This window comes from Pristis pectinata, chromosome 2 (genome assembly GCF_009764475.1).
Source record: "Pristis pectinata isolate sPriPec2 chromosome 2, sPriPec2.1.pri, whole genome shotgun sequence".
Classification (NCBI taxonomy): Eukaryota; Metazoa; Chordata; class Chondrichthyes; order Rhinopristiformes; family Pristidae; genus Pristis; species Pristis pectinata.
Window position 1 is genome coordinate 108,408,376 of NC_067406.1, and position 21,160 is coordinate 108,429,535.

Here is a 21,160-nt window from a genome sequence, read left to right on the forward strand (position 1 = left end):
CATCTAACATCAGCTTCTGACAATCTGTGCACCAATCTGAGAAGGGTGTCAATTTTTAAAGACATATTTTCCATGGCACCCCCAAGACAATGATGTTATTTAACATAGAACCGAGCTACTTCACACTGAAGTGAATTGCTTAAAGGTCTTCCAAACTGCAATATTTACAAGGACTATAAGATACTGTTCAAACACAGTTGTGGTCTGCACATTTTTTTCCTGATTTAATGTATTTAGCAGCCTTATAATATCCTCCAAATATCAATTGCTCTTGAATTAACTCCAATATTTTGTTTTATTTACTCTTTTAATTTACAAAATAAACTTCTGTGGAAGTCTTTGGAAATGCTTAACTTGTTACCCTTCCTTTCTGATTCATTCTTTTTTTCTGTTTGGGCAGCACAATATTGCAGCAGATCTCGGTTCAGTCCTGACCTTGGGTGCTGTCTTTGTGGAGTTTACGCATTCTCTCTGTGACCATGTGGATTTCCCTCTGGTGCTCCGGTTTCTTCCCACATCTCAATAAAAGCTGAACGGGTTGGTAGGTTAACTGGCTACTATAAGTTACCCCTAGGGTAGGTGGATGGTATAATCTTGGGGAAATTGACAGAAAGGGGAGAGAATAGGTTAGAGGAAAAAGTGATGGGGGTATAGGATTGCTTGGTGAGCTGGCATAGACTCAAAGGGTCAAGATGCCCTCCTTCAATGTTGTAAGTATATGTTGGAAGGGTCAAATAATGATTACTAATCCTGTGCACAATGGCACAAAGGTTTACAGCTGAGTTGTTCTCATTTGGTTATATGCTCCCTCTTAAATTACAACACAACATATCAGAATCAAGTTATGTCAAATATAGAACATAGAACATTACAGCACAGTACAGGTCCTTTGGCCCACGATGTTGTGCTGACACTTTATCCTGCTCTAAAATCTATCTAACTCTTCCCTTCCACATAGCCCTCCATTTTTCTATCATTCAGGTGCCTATCTAAGAGTCTCTTAAACGTCCCGAATGTATCTGCCTCCATCACGTCAGCTGGCAGTGTGTTCCACACACCCACCACTCTCTGTGTAACAAAAAAACTTACCTCTGATATCCCCCTGCCATAACCTTCCACCAATCACCTTAAAATCATGCTCCCTTGTGTTAGCCATGTTTGCCCTGAGAAAAAGTCTCTGACTGTCCACTCAATCTATGCCTCTTATCATCTTGTACACTTCTATCAAGTCATCTTTCATCCTCCTGTTCGCCAAAGAGAAAAGCCATAGCTCACTCAACCTATCCTCATAAGACATGCTCTCCAATCCAGGCAGCATCCTGGTAAATCTCCTCTGCACACTCTCTAAAGCTTCCGCAACCTTCCTATAATGAGACCAGCAGACCTGAACACAATACTCCAAATGTGGTCTAACCAGTGTTTTATAGAGCTGCAATATTACCTGGCAGCTCTTGAACTTAATATCCTGACTAATGAAGGCCAACACACCACATGCCTTCTTAACAACACTATCAACATGCGCGGCAACTTTGAGGGACCTATGGATGTGGACCTTAAGATCCCTCTGTTCCTCCACACTGCAAAGAGTCCTGCCATTAACCTTGAATTCTGCCTTCAAATTCGATTTCCCGAAGTGTATCACTTCACACTTTTCCGGGTTGAACTCCATCTGCCACTTCTCAGCCCAGCTCTGCATCCTATCAATGTCCTGTTGCAACCTACAGCAATCTTCCACACAATCCACAAAACCACCAACCTGCGTGTCATCTGCAAATTTACTAACCCACCCTTCCACATCCTCATCCAAGTCATTTATAAAAAAAATCACAAAGAGCAGGGGTCCCAAAATAAATATTATATTTAATTCAAAATGTTCATTTTAAGTCACCCCTGGAATTTAGGGTCATAAATCCATCTTAAACTATACTGGGTTTGGTGATAAATTCCATAGTGCTTTGCAAAGCTCCAGTGAACACCCCAAAACCTTATACAGCAACAGGTCAACTGATCATTGAGGATACTCTGACCCAGAAAGCACTCCTGCACAAAAAAATTCTGCTGCAGATATCACTCGCATCTTCACTTCCTCTTCACCATTTATGATTATGTCCTGTTCTGTTGCATTTCATCAAGACATGAAGTACCTATTTCGTAACCAAACAGACCTGTCACAGTAATTGGATTTGTCATTAGCCAAGGCTGTACAATTAAGTTGAATCTCCTGGACCCAGATTAGCAGCCTGTCCTTATCTTGGAAACCATAAGGAAACAATGCTTGACTTCAAGGTACAAGATATGAATATATTTTTTTCTTTTGAGTTCCAGGGAATCAAAGTTATCACAGCCAACAAGTTATTATATCAGTCTGCAAACTGATACAGTGACTATTATATTATTTTGCACTCAGCAAGGTCACATAAACAGCAATGAGATAAATGGCAAATTATTTGGTATTGTTTGAGCATATACAGTATGTTGGCCAGACCACAGGTGGATGTCACCTGTTGTTCTTTGATGAATGCCATGGGAACTTTTGTGCCTATGTGAAAAATGGAGTCCCCAACAGTGATCTCAGAATGGGGTTTAAATGTGCAGATTTTCAACTCACAAGCAAGAGCATTTACTGGAGAATCAAAAAAAAACTGCATGTGCTGGAAATCTGAAATAAAAACAGAAAATGCTGTAAACACTCAGTATGTCAGGCAGCATCTGTGGAAAGAGAAACCGTTAACGTTTCAGGTCAGAAAACCTTTCTTCAACCTGAATCATTAACTGTTTCTCTTCCTACAGATGCTGCATAATCTGCTAATTTTTCCAACATTTTCTGTATTTATTAAAGAAACAGACAGTTTCAGCATCACAAAGGTTCTGAATTTAAGACTGTAATACAAATAATATAAATCAATGCAAAGAAGAAACTGTTGTCAGTCAACGAACAGTCAACATTTTGGGTCGAGACCCTTCATCTAGTTTGGTTGACTATCCATTTCCCTCCACAGATGCTGCCTGATCTGCTGAGTTCCTCCAGCAGTTTGTTTTTTTTGCTCCAGATTCCAGCATCTACAGATTCTTGTGTCTCCATAATACAAGACAATGTCAACTCAACAAGCCTTGTACAATAACAACATTGATATTTCCTTCCTGAGCCTACTTTTGCCCAAGTGCAAACAAAAATGCACAGAACTGATGAAAGGAGCAAAAGGCCTTTGTATCAAGCTCTCTTGTTTCTACAGGAAGAATGAACAGCTGAGTGATCTGGCCTTAAATGATATTTGTTACACTGGCAATTTTGGAAGTTTCGAACTCCGGACGTAGCAGGAGGAATCAGCATACTTCAATCACTGCTTCCTTTAAGATCTAATGCCTGTGTGGCACGAGTCAAAAACAGTTCTAGAATGCTTTATGGAGGAGTTACAAATGGGATTTGTGACTGACAATGTCTATTCGCTCTTCACTTATTTTTACTGCTTTTTCTTCATTTATCAGTAACGTGAGACTATGGAGGAGAAGTTCAATTTACACTTGTCTATCTTGCACTGGAAAAATCAGGACTCTTTAGCTGTCCAATTGAGATTTAAGATTTGCCTGATTCGCTGCAAGTGGAGAAGCAGCTAACCTATCTAAAGCAGCTTGCTTGTTTTATGCAATCTGAAGTTGTATGTTGGTTATCGGTCTTTTGTTAAAAACCCGGGCAAAAATGATCAAAGCACACTTCATGTACCGAGCACAGAACAGTTAAACCAGAGGGCTTTAAAGTGGTTCTCTTACATTATTTCCCTTGGCCCTCAGAGTTAACCTTGGAAATTGATGTAGCTTGATTATGTTCAGTACTTTATCTCCTCTCTCTTACATAGCAGTATCTATGCACAGCCTTCATTTAAATATTAATCCATTCAGTATGCTCAGTTCCTCTCTAATTCTGAAGCCCATGATAATCACAATTACATTTCCTTTCTGACAGGCTACCATTTACTAATAATCAGTTTCAATAATTTCAAATCTTAGCCTGCTCTGATATTTGACTGAATTCTTTCACACCATTCTCCAATAGTACTGTGGCAGCTTGATGTTTTCTTTTGCCAAACGTGAATTAGTCAGCGTGACATCCCTGTTGTAAACCATTCCTGTCAGATCAGTTGAGTATCTTCTGGTTAGCATGGCAACTAGAAATATGTCCTTTTCTTCATATAAAGAAATATTATATTTATATTTTGATGCTGTAAATATTATTTCAAGTCTTCAGAGATCACTATCCAATCCATGTTTTTTTTCTACAACAATGCTGCTCAAACTTCTGTAAACCAAACAAAGGACAACTTTTCATCTGAAAATACTTTCAGCTAGATGATGAATCTCAGCTTTGGCAAAGGCACAAACCAGCTGGTGATGGATTGTCTACTTCTTATACATCTTGTAATATGTAGGATGTCATAACAGTCTGTCAACTACCTGCTACCAGTTTTGCACTAACTCAAAAGTTGAATTTTGCTCCCTTTTAAAGACACAAACTATAGGGTGACCCACATACTCAGGCCTGCTCCCTTACAGAGATATTATTTTGCAGAACTACATCTTAGTGATGCTAAGATATTTTAGTAGTGATGCTTGAAGTGTAATCCAGACATTTTGCATATCCGGATATTTCACATGATGACAGTCCCATATAAAATCCTCGTGAGTTTAAAAAGGGAACTTCCATGAATATCAAACTTTGCAGACAACTAATGATGCCAAGAATCATCCAAAGAGCTTTTCTATCAATTGGAGATGTCTTAAGTACTACTTTACAGGAATAGATGTTGGGCTTGCTGACAGTTTGTAAGAGAAGCATGGGTCAGCATGTTCATAACTTCTGTGCCTGAGTGTTGTAGAGGAAAAGTACTGAGCAGATACTGGAGGTCAAATGTAGTTATATCCAAACAATAGCTCTGCCACTAGAATCACCACTGGGTCCCGGGGACAGTTCCGGATTATCTTGAGCTAAGGGGCTGAATTAACTTCTGATTTTGCGCCTCAGCTTTATCCCAGCCGAATCAAGCATATCGACCTCGGTCCCATTCATTTGAAATGCGTCCCTGCCTTCATTAAAAGCTAAGTGAAGGTTACGCTTTTGCTTTTTTTTTCTTTATTTCATTTTATATTTATGCTTTTAACTATTCTACCATAGTTCAGTTTCGAATTTTTTTGAATGTTTTTGTTTAAGCATTTCAATTGTTTCCAAATGTTTTGAAGACAATTGCAGAAATTGAAATGGTATTTGACAGCACAAGCCATCTGGTTTCATTGCCCGAGGCTTAGTCAGTACAGCACCAAAACATTGAGGATGTTGGGAGCCATGTGATGAAAAGGTTAAGAGCAACTGCAGGACTGGACAGGAGGTTTACTCAACACATGGACCATCATGAGTACAATTTAGGCCAATGTTCTTTGTTATTTTCTTCTTAACTAACATATGTTAGTCAATCTCCTTAACTAATATAAGCTCATGATCATTCTCATCTTGAACACTGAAAATCATCACAAGGCACTTCATGGATGTACAAGCATATCAAAATGGATGGCTAGACAAAGGAGCTAAAAGGACAGATGACCAAAAACTTGGACAACTGATTCGGTTTTAAGAAGAATCTTAAAAGAAGGAAGGTGGATAAACAAGACCAGGGGAATAGAGCTGAGGACTATCTTTGCTGCATTATCTTTGATATTTTGCTATAACAACATGGATAAGATAGTTCAGTTGTCCAGAAATCTTGTTTTGGAACCTATTTGAGTCTTGGTACCTTAACCCAATTATACCTCATGTGAACTGATGGAGTAGTATGTGAATGGGCATGAATGGAATCTGGGTTATACTGGCAGATGTGAGAATACAAAAGGCTAGCCCTGGTTATAAACAGAGTACACTCCATTACTACAGCCATGTCTTATTTAAAAATGGTTAGAGTCAGTATTTTTGCTATCTTTTATGTTAAAATAAACATTATAGTAACTAATTCCTCATCATTAATTAATAATTCATTACCAGATTAACAATTACACAAACACAAAATAAGGCTCTTAAATTCTAAAAAAACTCTGCTTTTAGCAATCTGAATACCACTGATCCTGATCTGTGTCAATGTACATATTTACAACTTTCCCTTTGCAGTAAATAAAGCAAAATATAATTGAAATAGTTACTTTCATGAATCTCTCACTGATTCTTCAATAAACTTTCCCTATTTTTCTAATCAATCATTGAAGTTTCCTTCCAGATGCAACTTCAGCAAGTTTTGAATACAATGCCTTGTATTTCATTGCTAGTTGCGTCTTATCCCACAATCAGCATAAACACTCACTATCATAAAATAGCAAACACTTTTGTGAAAAGTAGATCAACACTTTTTTTAATTCAATATTGCACCTGAAGTGTTCTACTGCAGAAAATCATTACATTCACGCCAAAAAATATATGTTTAACATCTGTTCATTTACTGAAGCAATTCATTTCCTTACATCAATGTCCTTGAGGCTTTTAGGTGAGATTTGATGAATACTACTGAATGACGGGGGAGTAAAATGGTCACTTTGGACTATGGGAAAATCTAACCACAAGTTTTCAGCCTTGCCTCAAGCAAAAAAATTTAATAGAACACAACCCATTCATGTCTGTAAAATCAGCAAGGAATATTTCACTGTAATTATCTATCTGAGCATCTGTCTAAACAAATCTAAATGCTAATTAATACATGACAAATTGTAAATGGTCAGCTGCAAACCTGTCTACATGCTAAACAATCCTGTCATCTGAATTTAATAGCATTTCTATTAAATACAAAATTAATTTACAGTAAATGTACTATTTTCCCTTATTACGTGAAATGGAAAAATTAAAGGTGCAAATCTGAAAACCACTCATCCTGATCCGTGTCAATGTACATAATTACAACTTTCCCTTTGCATTAAATGAAGCAAAATATAATTGAAATAGTTACCTTCATTTCCAGACAGACCAAGGTAAGGATTTACATTCATTCAGGAAGTTGTCCCACGATTCTGTAATTTCTAATTTTAGTTTTCTAGTCAATCTCCTCTTAGGATTTAAAGTGTTAAAGGCCAAATCATAATAATTTTAACATATGCATTATTGTGTTTGTGTGTGTGTGTGTGTGTGTGTGTGTGTGTGTGTGTGTGTGTGTGTGTGTGTGTGTGTGTGTGTGTGTGTCGCTGTCTGTAAGGAGTTTGTACGTTCTCCCATGTCTGCGTAGGTTTCCTCCGGGTGCTCCGGTTTCCTACCACATTCTAAAGACGTACAGGTAGGTTAATATGGGTTTAAAAAAAAGGGCGGCGTGGACTCGTTGGGCCGGAAGGGCCTGTTACCATGCCGTAAATAAAATTTTTTAAAAAATTAAAAAATTTAAATTTTGACTTCACCTATTCCCTATGTCTACACTAACAAACTTCTAAAATTATGTTAAAAGACCTCCATGAAGTTTGGAGAAGAGCTTGTTCAGCCTTTTCTGATATGCATACCCTCCCAATCCTGCTATCATCTGTTATGCTGCTTTATGAACTTATCATAATACCGAGACTAAAACTGTGCCTCGAGAATCAAACCCCAATGCTTTCATTTTGTGATTATACAGCCTGAAGAATCATTATCACTACTTCTGGAGATCTGCAAATGTTTTATCCTAAACTTCTTTGTTCCACCAGCCATGGAGACACTTAGTATATAACCTGTATCTGGCCAGTATGTTGCCTCATTTTTCCTACCAAAATGAACTACTATAGAGTTGCCAAACCTACTTTGCCAGTCACACATTAATTCTACATTTATTAATCAATTCTTGTACTTTGTTGCATTTTTCTATTCGCACCATTTACACATTTTAAAACATATTTCAGTAACCAAGTCCCACCAATCATCAGTCTGAGTTACTACCGTTAATCCCTACTCTGTGTTTTCTGCTTCATTGCCAGCTAACTATCCATTCTCCTTCTTGTCCTGTTACTCCATTTTGCCTGATAGTCAAAGGTCTACTTTACCTTACAGAAGGCTATTGTAAAATCAAATTTATTACATGCAATGTATTATCCTTGTCTACTATTTGTTACATGTTCAAAAATTCAGTAGGAATGGTCAATCAGGACTTCCCATTTTAAAAAGAGTATTGACTTTTCTTTAATATTCTTTTGATCTCTAGTTGTTTTTTAATTGCATCTTTGTGTAAAATAAAATCCATTATCTTTCTTACTACTGTATTCAGCTCACGGACCTATTTCCGGGACTTGTTCTACCTCCCTTTTTAAATATTTGAATCACATTAGCTGATTGTCAGTCCTTTGCTATTATTTCCTTTCTAAATAAAAAGAACATCATCTTTAATATCTCTTCCCTAATTTCTTTTAATATGCGACCAGTTCAGGAGTGATCTATATTTGATGGATTATCAATTGTCTCTCCCTTGACTATTTCAGGTAACCTCATAAAATTTTTACCTCCTGTTCTAATGCCAATGTCCAGCTTTTCAGCCTCCCTGATAAATCCAGAGGCAAAATAACTTTTCGTTGTCAGTATCTACAAGATTACTGTCTGTATCCTTTTGTGGTCCTATCTTGATGTTTTTCTTATCCACATACCAATAGAATATTTCACTATTACTTTAGTTTCTTGATAATTTAATTTGGTAATATCACTTTGCTTAGCTAAATGCTTCAGATTTCTTTCCCAATATCTTCATATCCCCTTTTATCACCTTGTCTTGTTGTATTCTTGTGGCATAATTTTCCTTAGTTTCAATATTACACTTTTCTATTCATCCACGAAATTTCATTATTGGCTACTTTGTTCTTATTTTTAGTGGAATTTATTTTCCTTAAATACTATTGATTACTATTTTAAATATATGTGCCACTGTGCCCTATCTCTTTGTCGATCAATATATTTTCCAGTTCACCTTCCCAATTCCATTCTTAACTCCTCAAAATTAGCTTTGTTCCCAATCTATTATTTGCTCTTTGTCTTACTTATGGCTTTCCCAATAATTATTTTAAAAAATTATTGTGGTAAATTTCAGTCTCAGTGTCTGAACTTTGAACCCCACTTCTAAAATTTGACTCCACATAAATCAATGGAACTGTATTTTGGAGGTGGAATACAATGTGTGCTTACTATTATACTATTTGCCTAACCTATGTAAATGATGTCATATTTCAACCCCATTGTCTTTTGATTGCAATTCCTTGAATATCACACTTTATTTTACCCACTCATCTTTATTTCCCAAAACTGGATCCCACAGTGATTCCTCTCCAGTTGTGAAAAAGCATCCTTCAAACAGTGTAAAAACTTCAATCCCTTTTCCCCATTACATATTTCTTTCCATTTGGTTAGGCAATGGTTCACATCTGCATCGATTATTATTCAATACCTTTTACTTATAGCTACCTTATTTCTTCCTCTATTTCACTTTCGCTATTAGGAGATCTGTAGAAAAGTCTCATGAATATATGTTATCCCTCATTATCTTTTGTTATAATCCATTTAGACTACTTTTCTATCTTGGTATCCCTTAGTTTTAACAGATGCACTAAACATTGATACCTGAATCTGTGGACTTTTTTTTTTGCAATTAGGGGTGGAAAGATAAGAGGTTTAGAAGAAGTGGTCTGCTACAAAGTAAAGGTAACAAAAGTAAAGTTTACTTTTGCAGGAGAGGGAGAGAAAATCAAGCGGAGCATTAATCCTTAAAAAATGCTTGCCTGGAAATCCATCCCTAATCGGGTGTGCTAAATATACCATGAAGTAGCAGCTCTGTGGTCTACTCCTGATTTTGAAGGCAGAATAAAATGTGCAGCCACTTTTCAATAGTGCATTTAGTGCTACTGACCTGGCATGGATTTCTAGGCAGGTGATGATTTTAACATAAATACTGCCTGTGGCATATCATTTTGAGCTCAAACAATTCAGCATAAAGAAATTTCTCCTCACTTGCTTAATGACAATTGTAAAATATGATTCCTCATCATTGGCTTCCCAATCAGTGAAAATAACCTTTCCATATTAACCTCATCTAAGACCTTCATAATTTCAAGAAATTCTATTAAATCATCTCCTGGACTTTTCTGCTTCAGTGGAAAAGATGCTAATGTATCACATTTATCCTTTTAACTACAATTTACCATCTTTGGTATCATTCATTGAATCTATATTGCATGCTCTTCTTGGCTTTCACTTTTGGATGTAAATGATACTGTGGCTGAACCATTGCCTTGTACAAATTTATAATTTCCACTTTGCTCTTATACTCTTATGTTCCTATTTGTCAAGCCTGAAATACTGCTGGCCTTTTTTTTAAAATGTTTTTTTTTAATCTGACCAACGCTTTCAGGGAATTCTATAGCTCTGTTCAATTCAGGAGAATAAAACAATTTGGTTTGAAATGCAATCATTTTTGTCCATGAGCTTGCATGGCAGCCACTTTGCATGCAGCAAGTTCCAACAAATAGTAATGAACTGAATAACCATTCAACTGGATAAACCTTGATTTTGTGTTACAATTTCAAATATGATAGTCATTCAGCAGCCAGGTTTACATTATTATTTTTGATTTTATCTCTCATTTTAATGGTGTCATCTATGGCTCAGTTGGTAGCACTCTTTCCCCCAAGTCAGAAATTTGAAGGTTCAAATACCATTCCAGAGTCAGAGCCCAAACACGCACACTGGCACTCTGATGTCACCTTGAAGGTTCCATATCCCAGAAGAGACAATAAATTGAGGGTTTCAATGTTCTCTTGGGCAGATGTAATAAAATCCCAAAGCACAATTTTGAAGAACAGCAAAGTATATATTCATGGTCTCCTCCCCAATATTTATCCCTTGTTCAATATTTCTGTAAAAGAGCTTACCACATTTTATTATCATAGGGCTGGGAACTAGTTGTTCACAAATTGGTTGTTGTGTTTCTTCCATTAAAACTGTGCTTCATTACCCCTTCCAAATGGATGTCAGATATTCCTTGGCAGTTCTCAAAGAAGAGATGGGATGTTTGACATTGATCCGAAAGGACTAATGGACCTTTGCTTTAAAGTTCATCAGAAAAGCATCTGCAGCAGTGTAGCATTTACCCAGTGTTTCACTGAGGTGACTGCCAGATGATGGTCAAATCACTCGAGTTGGTCTTAAACCAACTGACTCTAAGATTAAAGTGTTACCATTTGAATAAATATTATAAATTTACAGCTAAGAAGCTGGGTCTGTGAGAAATATTTCTTATTTAAAGAACAGATATAAACACAGGATTGTTTTTTTGTATCGCAGGAGGCCACTAATCCTTTCATAATAGTGTTATTTTGTTAGTAACGTGGCAGGATTCAAGGGATTTAAGTGTGAGAAATTGAAAGGTGTTAGTCTTCAGAGGGACCTGGGTTTTCTTGAATGCAAATCACTATAAGCTAACATACAGAAACAACAAGTAATTTGGAAAACAAACGTTATGTTGGCTTTTAATGCAAGACGATTTTGTTTTATCAAGATTATATAGGACTCTTATCAGGCTGCACCTGGAATACTTTGTACAGCTCCAGTATCCCCAGATAGAGACACACAAACTTATGATACAGGGTGTGCAGTGAAGAAACCATGTATCACAGTCTTTGGATTTGGGGTAACTCACCTAGGATTGAGATGAGGGGAAAATTCTTCACTCAGAGAAGGGGGTGAATCTGTGGAGTTCTCTACCATGAAAAGCAGTGGAGGCCAAGACACTGAATACATTTCAGAATGAGGTATTTAGATTTGTAGACACACAAGGCATCAAAGGGTATTGGGGGAAGAGCGGGAAAATGGCATTGAGATGGAGGATCAGCCATGATCATATTGAATGGCACAGCAGGCTCCAAGGGCCAAATGGACTACTTGTGCTCCTATTTTTCCATGTTTCTATGTTTACCAGATCGATTCTCAGGATGGGGGGAATAGTCCTTTGAGGTGAGATTAAGCAGACAAGACCCATAAACCCTAGAGTTCAGAAGGATAAGAAGTGATCTGCTTAAAACATACAAAATTGCTCTGGGGCTTGACAAGATAGATGGAGGGATAATGTTTCTCCTAACTGGGATGAATAAGTCCTGGGCTCACACTCTGGAAAAAAGGGTTTACCATTCAGACTTGAGATGGGAAGACATTTCTTTACTCGGAGAATATTGAATTTTTTTAACTTTTCTATTACAAAGGCTATGGGGGCTCAGTCGCTGAGCATATTCAGGAAAAAAAGAGAGATTAATAGATTTTTGGATATTAAGGGGTATGAGGTTAGGGCAGGAAAGCAATGCTAAAGTTAAAAGATCAGCCATGATCTAATTGATTGCAGGAAAAGAATGTTTGAAGGTCAAGGTCACAAACCTATCACAAAACTCATTGTCTGCAAAGCAGATGTGATCCCCACCGAAGTATATGGCTCTATTACCCACAGCAAGCATCTCAAGGCATTGGAAGATACCACTCATGGTCTGTCCACAAAATCCTCCAAATCCAGTGGCAGGTTAACCAAACCAAAATCAGCGTATTCTCCCAGGCCAACATCCCCTGCATTGAGACCCTAATTGTATTCAGTCAGTTCTGCTGAGCAGACCAGATCATTCAGCTGCCTGATGCTAAACTCCCAAAACATATATTCTGTTCTGAGTTTTGTCAGGGGAACCTGGAGGAGAAAATGAAAATACTCTCCTTATAACTCAGTCCCTCCAGTCCTGGCAACATCCTCATAAATCTTTTCTGCAATCTTTCCAGTTTAACCACGTCTTTCCTATATCACAGTGACCAAAACTGTACACAGTACTCCAAGTGCAGCTTTACCAATGACTTGTACAACTGCATCATAATGTATTAATTCCTACACTCAATGCTATTTACTATTTTTTATTTTTCTATTTTTTAATTTGTCAATTTAGTTTTCTCCAAGACACTGACTCCTCAGAGGATACAAGTCCAGGAGCAACATTAGGTTCCCAGTACAAATATTATTGGCCCTGACTCAGTTGTAATAGAATTACTCAACTAAGCACACTCTGGATTCTCCTTTCACTGTTCAAAAGGGAATTGTCCTAACATCCTGGGCAGCATATATTCCTCCACAAAATATTGTAAACATTAGTTATTTTGTTATTAACCACTTTAGCATTGGGGATATCGAGCAGTGGTTAAATTGGCCATTACTTTATGACCACGGTGATATTTCTAGAGTGCAATGATTCCTTTGGGATGCATTGAAAGGGAAAAATCTGCATGTTCTTCTTTTTCCCTTCCCTCCCATGTGGCCATTTATCACGTGTGGTCTTCAACAGAAGCATCAGAAAAGTGCTTGACTATGGTGAGAGGGTGGGAGATGGTAATGGTGGTGGGAGAGTGAGCTGGGGTGGGATCAGACCAGGGTGCTAAGCCTTATCCTATCATTGCACATTTTCACATTTGTCCTTCTCAGCAGGGCTTACTGGGAGTCATGAATGGGAGCAGTGGATGATTATCTATCATTTCTAAATCTACAGTCATTAAAAAATATTTCATTCCCCTCCCCTCCTCTCCACTCGCCTCTCCTCTTCACCCACTAACCCAAGCCATCCGACAATGGCTAAGAATACCAACTTTGCAAATATCACTTCGACTGAGGATTTTGACACTTGATCCTTTTGTTCTTTTCCTTTCCAAAATTAAAATAAAAAGATATTAAACTTTGAAGACCACCATTAAATGAGGTGTCCAAGAAAATTTCCTAGTTTTATTGTTGAAAATTATAATACGATGCAATTATGTCACATTTTACATTGCGGCTGACTGCCAGTAAAAGTCTGCATTGACAAATTCACATTTTGTCCAAATGAGAAGCAGCCCTGTTTCTGTTGAGTGTTAAATCAAAATTCCACGCCCTATCAAGTGCCAATAATTTTGGGATGTAGTCCTTTGCTTTTGAAGGCAAATTTCATTCAGTTAAATGGGTGGTTAGTGCGTTATTACGTGTTATTATGTAGTTATAATAAAGAACTACAGTTCCCAGCAGGCAATGCGAGGGATCACATGGGGAAACAGGAGGTGGCTGGAAAGAGCGGGAAAAGCCAGCCAGCCTGGTGTTGTAATTCTGTGCAGTCTGTTGTTTTGTTAGTTTTTTCAATAAATGTTCAGATGTTAAACCCACACCAAGTTTGTCTCGTGATGAAGAATATAACAGTTAGCTATTCCATCCTGTTCACAACCAACCAATTTCCTTTGTAGAAATAACAATTGCAATTGACAATTCCCAAAGTAGGTGAATAATTTACAGTTATCCTAATAAAAATAACATCTGCATTCATCTCACTAGCAGGTGTAGAATAAGTTTCCACATAACATCCAATCAGATGATTAGGCTACATTTCACATGAAATCCAAGAGGATTACTCAGTGGCAGGATCTCTTCTATTTTTGGACTAATTATAGTTCTTACATATGGTGTTGTAGTGGTGGACAGAATCTGTTACATTGTGAGAAATGGAGATCTTATATTTGCAGTGAATGAATATGAAAAAAAAAGTTTACAACAAACACATTTGGAGGGATTGAAGTAACTTGGAAGAGGCTCATATGGAGCCAACATTGGCATAGACTTGTTGGACCAGATGGCATATTTCTGCACTGTAAATACTATGTAACATTCTGTATTTTTCTTTGGTCTTTGGAAAATAAATAGATACATGCCGTGGAAAAACGTAGATGCTGGCTGTGGCATAATGGAAAATTGTAAGTGTACATAAGTGGTTTTCCAATCTGTGTTGTCAACAGATAAGAGCTCCAAGATCTCCAAAAAAAAATGAAATCAGTAATGTCTTCCCATGGAGGGGATATAAAAAAAATGTTTCTCTCAGTCTTCCATGAATTTGGTTTGTGGACATTTGTAATGAGTACCAAGAAAATATTCAATGAGCTAAACTGCATCCTTTCTTACAAAATATGTCTGCAGCATTTCTTACGAATTACATAAGTATATTTAAGTTAGGGAACTTCTGTTCTGAGATTGAATTACATTTCAATCCAGCTACAAGTTACAATTTGTGTTTGTGCTGACTGGTTTGAGTTAATGGTCAAAAAAAATCTAATGCCATTCATCAATTTCCAGATATTTAATTTCTGCAAGTGCTACTCTGTCAGATGTTATATATTTTCCTTGTGTATATGTACATGGAAAATAATTTCCATTACATGATATCAAATACAATGTAAGTGATAATAATCAACACTTCCTTGCACAATGCCACAATCTATGTACTTATGCTTTCAGAAAGAATAGATTTCCATGATTTGTGGACCGGCTTCCAAACACTTTAACTGGATTAGCAAAATTGTGGTAAATGCTACAAGTCTGTCAATGCACGCTCCTGGGTAAGGTGAATTTGGGAATAATAACAAAGATAAAAGTGAAAGAAAATCTTATTTGAATTATAATTCAGAAAGGTTTAGTATATGTTACAATATGTTAAACAACAGATTGCATGTCCCCAATGAAATGCTTTTACATGAGAAATAAATGCACTTAGTCCTTCTTTAGCCTTAATATGTAACAAGAGGGCATATAAAACAGGAGTGACGTGAATTTAAATAAACAGAGATCAGGAACTTGTTCAAGCTCTCTGTAGATTGAGGGTACTCTCAGGAAATCACCAAAGAACAATATTTTAGAACTATAAGATACTGAATCAATTAAGTATTTGCTATAAAATATTTACCCTTATTTGATGCACTGAATGGGTGCTGCAGAGGTTATACATTGTTTTACTGAAAGTTAGAAATGCCGATTATTGTTCTGATGTCTGCCCCTAAGGCAGAGATGAGCATCCAGCAGATTAATTATGACATGACATACAAAAGAATGATGCTGGAGAAACATGAGACATACCATGATAAATAGCACCTCCCAGCCCAATTTCTCAGTGGGTGGGATTTCCACCAGAAATGTTTCAAAACATGTACAAAACAGTTCTAATGATCAACTTGCACTTAAGAAACAGATGATATATGTTTCAATTTCTAGGTTCAATCTTCCAATCTTAAATTTGACTGAGATTTCCCACAACTTTTATGGGGCTAATTTTATCTTAAGCAGTGAATAGCCAAAGTCATCCAATTTTTATTTTGATTGATTTAATTGCGACACCACAGAATAGCATGTGTGATTCCAGTAATACCAGTATTTCCCTATAAACTATGATTGATTCCATGATCAACACTACAAAAAGCAAACAGATGGCAAAGAAGCTATTTTTATACATAAATTTCAATCTGCTTAAGAAGTCAGTGAAATCCAGAAATCCATGAGTAAATTGATTACTCACCTTTTAATCTAATGCTCTCTGGGCTTCCATCTTGCTGCAATAAAACAGGAACAAAATAAAAGTCAATAGATATCTATTTAATGATATTTATTTTATAATTGTGGGGTTATTAGTTTATTTATCTCAATTACCGAAAATACACAAAAGACATTTCTGAAGTGAAAAGGGTCATACTTTTACTTTTTTTTACATTATAACTTTTCATTACTTATTGACTAGCACTCCTGTTTGATCATATTGATGTACATTGGGGGTTTGACTTGCTTGTATCCATGACGTGATTAGATCTGTTTTGAGATCTTTGTCGTTTGATGGGGAAAAAGACCAAAGGTCACACAATCCAGTGAACTGATTCTTTTCCCACCAAAGCAGATGGTGACAAGCAAGACGCAGATTTTAAATCAATCAGAAAGAAGAAGATAGAACAGATAAAACATCAGTTAGTAAAAGAATATCATTAAACTTTGAATTATAAGAACAGGAAAAAGGAAATACAAGTCTGATTAAATTGAAGCTATTTTTAATTTATAACTTAAAACACATTTTGGTGTTTACGTCAGTGCTACAGTGTTAATCATTTTCTTCTTCTGGGGCAGCTTTCAGATTCCAGTTCTACGGGTCATTGAAGCCACTGTGGATCCAACATCTTTTTCCACAGAGAGCAGGGGGTGCTCAGCAGTCAGGTAGGTACTTTAGGAGATGGTGCACTTCTTCCATCATTTATTCTGGCTTCTTTGTGCTCCCAATGAATGAACTTGAAGTTTTCATTCTCATTCCAAATTCCCCTTTTCCACTTTGGGCATTCAAGGACCAGGGATTCTCAGGATTCAGAATCAATGTTACAGGATTTTTCAGTGAAGCTCTGAGAACATCCTTGAATCCTGTGCCACTTGATAATCTTTGCTATAATGTATCTCAAAATGGGTGTCTATTTCAGGAGTAAGGTATCACTTATCCTGCTTGAGGACTGGAAGGATTTTGTGGAGATGGCAATGGTGTCTCTCCAGTGTATTGAGGTGCATTCTGTAGGTAGCCCATGCCTCGTTAGTGTACAGAAGGGCAGGGATCATTGCTGTCCAGTAACCCATGAGCTTTTTGCTGCATTTGAGATCTTGAACTTCAAAGACTCTTTTCCTCAGACATCCAATGGCTATGTTGAGTATGACTGATATTTAAGTATTTAGTAACTATGTTAACTATGTTTTGTGTGTTATTACTGAGTTGGGACTTTCCCTGAATCTGCCTAAGAACTTTATTTCAGCAACTTCTCTTGCTCAATATCTAAGACTCTTCGAGTTAAGAATTGAACTATGTCTCAATGTCATACTTGGTCTAAAATAAGCCAAAAGGGAAAGACACATATTCAAGACATCCTGTTGCTTTGACAATGTACACCACAGTAGAAAATTTTAAATTACCAGATTAGAGCTCAATGGATGTTTGAAGGAAGGAATAAAATCGGGACTCATTGTTCTACACTGACATCTGTCATCTATGTCTCTTGCTAAAAAAAAATTATATTCTTTGATTAATTTCAGTCTTTCAGTTAATTCTTTGAACATTTTTATTTTAGTATGGTAATAATATCACTTTCAGATATCTGCTTGGAGAAGTAGCTGACCCCAGTGGTGCAAGAAAGCTGATTAAACATGCACAATTAAATTGGAAAAAGAGTGAAGAACTCTGTTATTAATAACCATGAAAGCAAGGCTGGGGGAATGGGGAGTTATGGGGGAGGGGTCAGGATTTTCATCAAGAAGTCAACAAAGAAGGAACACACACGAATGTAACCTTATCTTCAATGGAGCAGCTTGTAGGCTTTTACTCTTAACTGCCTGCCCTGCAGGTGCAAGGTGTATGTGAACCAAACTGCAAGCCATTTTTATTGGAAGAGTGGTGTATATATATGAAGCAATAAAGCAATAATTCTAGTAGCTATTGTTGCTGCTTGGCTCCTGCCTTTCTGTCACTCCTTCCTTTCGACCTACCCTTTCAATTGTATTAGTTGGCTTAAAGTGGGAGCAGAAGAAGCAGAAGCAACTGTTGAAGAACACAAGGCGCAAGTATTTTTCAGGTGGCCTGCCATTGTTGGCGCTGGAAAGGTTTCGGGGACTAAGAGCTAAGTCACTTGTCACAGAATGTTCACCCTCTGACCTGCCTTTGTAGCCGTAGTACTGATGTGGCTGATTCTGTTAAATTTCTGGTCAATACCGTGGAAGTTGATGCCAGAGGATGATAATGCCATTGAATGCCAAGGGGAGATGTTAAGACTTTGACTGTCTTTATTGTTGGAGATGATTGGCACGTGTAATACAAGTATCACTTGCCACTTTTCAGTCTAGGCCTGAACTTTGTTCATACCTTACTGCTTGAGGACAAGAATTGCATCATCATCTGAGGAGTTCTACATGGAAGTAAAATCTGTTGAAATGGCAGTGCATATCCTTACTTTTAAGCTTCCATTAATGGAGAAGCCATTAATGAACCAGCTGAAGATGGTTTTGCCAAGGACACTGTGCTAGAGAATTCTTGCAATAATATCCTGAGTTGAGATGATTGACTTCCAACAAACACAACCATCTTTGTTTGAGTGAGGTATTACTGCAGTTAGTGAGTTTTCCCCTTGGTTTTCACTGACTTTAATTATACCAGGGTTCCTTGATGTCACATCCTAACGCTGTCATGATATCAAGGACAATTACTCTCTCCTCATCTTTGGGATGCAGGTAGTCCCCATTTCATCCATATCCAAAAACAGGTGTTGAAATAAAAATAGAAATACTCAAAATGCTCAGCAAGTCAGGCAATTTCTATGGAGGGAGAAAGGTCATTTACCTGAAACAATAACTCTGTCTCTCTCCACTAATGCTCCCTGACCTGCTGAATATTTTCAGTGAATTGTTATTATTTCACATTCCTAGCAACTGCAGTCTTTGTTTTTCAATATGTATTGAGAATTTTGCATTGTGTTCTCTACTAGTTCCCACTTACTCATTCATACTAATTTACAAAAAGTAATAAGAGAGCAATTGTGTTCTTGAAGGTTGAATCATAGAACAATGTAGCACAGAATTTAGTCGTTTCACCTTTTGTGCCTGTGCCATCTTTCTAAAAGAACAATCCACATAGTCCCTCGCTCTGCTCTTTCCCTGTCACCTCTTCAAATGTTCATCCAATATGCTTCTGAAAGCTGTTCTTGAATAGGTTCCTATCAGCCATTCAGCTGCTGTATTCCAGTTCATAATAACTTGCTGTGTGGCAGTAAAAAATTTATGTCACCTCTCATCCTTCTGCCATTCATCCTTAATTGTATTATCTGCTTACCAGTTCTTTTGCCACTGCCACTGGAAATATTCTCATGATATACAGTACCAAAACTGCTTTAGGTTTAAATATCTCTCTAAATCTCTTAACTTTCAATGCTCTGGGGAGAGCAAACTCACTTTTGTTTAGAATCCCCACATTAACTGAAATCCCTCATCTCTAACACCATCCAAATACATTTAATTTGCATTCCTTCCTCTAAGGTCTTAACAGTTTCCTGAAGTGTGTAGTCCAGAATTGGCACCAAACTGGGGCTTAACAGTGTTTTATAAAGATTTAACACGGTTTCCTTGCTGTGAAGTAGAAACTCATTCTCATTCACTTGTGCCAAAACTTTGGTGGATTCCAATTCCAGCATCCAGTTCCACTAATCTGAATTTCAGAAGCTAATTCAGACCCTGTTCAGCACAATCAAGTGAGGATGTTCCATTCCCATGCTTCTAACACCCCTCTCAACTTACTTCTATCACCTTCAAAATTCGTGTATTCACTCCTGTGCCTCATTCTGTCCCTGCAGCCCTTTTAGAATTTACATTTAGATCACATTCTTACCAAAATGAACCACTTCACACTTCACTGCAATAAAGTTTGCTTGCTTTTGTTCCTGGTTTATTACTATTCTCCTTGTTGTCTACTATATGCCTTAAGATTGGTGTTATCTGCAAACTTCAAAATGATGCTTCATATACTAAGACAAAGGCTTTAATAAATATCTGAAAAAGCAGTGATCACAACGTCAGCCTCTGGATGATACCACACTCCACATTCTTCACTTGTCTGATAAACAACTACACACCACTACTTTCTTTTATCTGCCCCGAGTCAGCTTTGTATGCACATAGCTTGTTCCCCATTAATCTCATGACCTTTACTTTATCCATAGAAGTCTATAATGTGGTAATTTATCACTTGACCTTTGAAAGTCCATCTACACCACATCAACTACACTGCCTTCATCCAATTTCTCCATTGCTTGATCTAAGAACTTATTCAATTTATATGTTCCCAATAGTATAGGTTTTGCAGCTGAAACATTTTATACCCTTCATGCATCCCACACGTGTTCATGAAAAAGGCATAAATATGTGGATGGAGATATTGCACTCTTCCATTCTTACACAATGATTATTGTTGTTTTCACAGGCAATCATATTTCATAGAAATAAATAAGAGCATGCTATCCAAGTGTTATTTGAATGCTGTGGAAAGCAAGTCAAAGATTTTTTTTCCATTTTCACCAAAATATTGTTGGCCCTCATTGAAGATCAGGATAAATAAATATTTGTGAAATTCTGACTGAAATCACACAATGGTTGTCCAAAGTTTAACCTTTACAGAAGCACTTCTCAAAATGGACCAATACTTATCTGAAGTGGAGGCTATTATAAAACCTGCTGCAGAGTGTACCTGAAAAAACTTAAAATGAGCAATATTAAGAAGCATATCGGAAAGTGAAACCTACAATATTATCTGTTGATGACACATTCCATGT

The 21,160-nt window shown here is 37.1% G+C and overlaps 1 protein-coding gene across 3 annotated transcripts in view; it reads right to left on the reverse strand.

The window, feature by feature from the left end:
• The window catches only part of fstl5 (follistatin-like 5), a 576,645-nt gene that overhangs the window by 513,406 nt on the left and 42,079 nt on the right, over positions 1-21,160 (reverse strand). For all 3 annotated transcript variants that reach the window (XM_052010319.1, XM_052010317.1, XM_052010320.1), the window contains exon 3: positions 16,345-16,378. In XM_052010319.1, the coding sequence (XP_051866279.1) occupies positions 16,345-16,378 (34 nt within the window). The remainder of the gene's footprint in view (positions 1-16,344; positions 16,379-21,160) is intronic.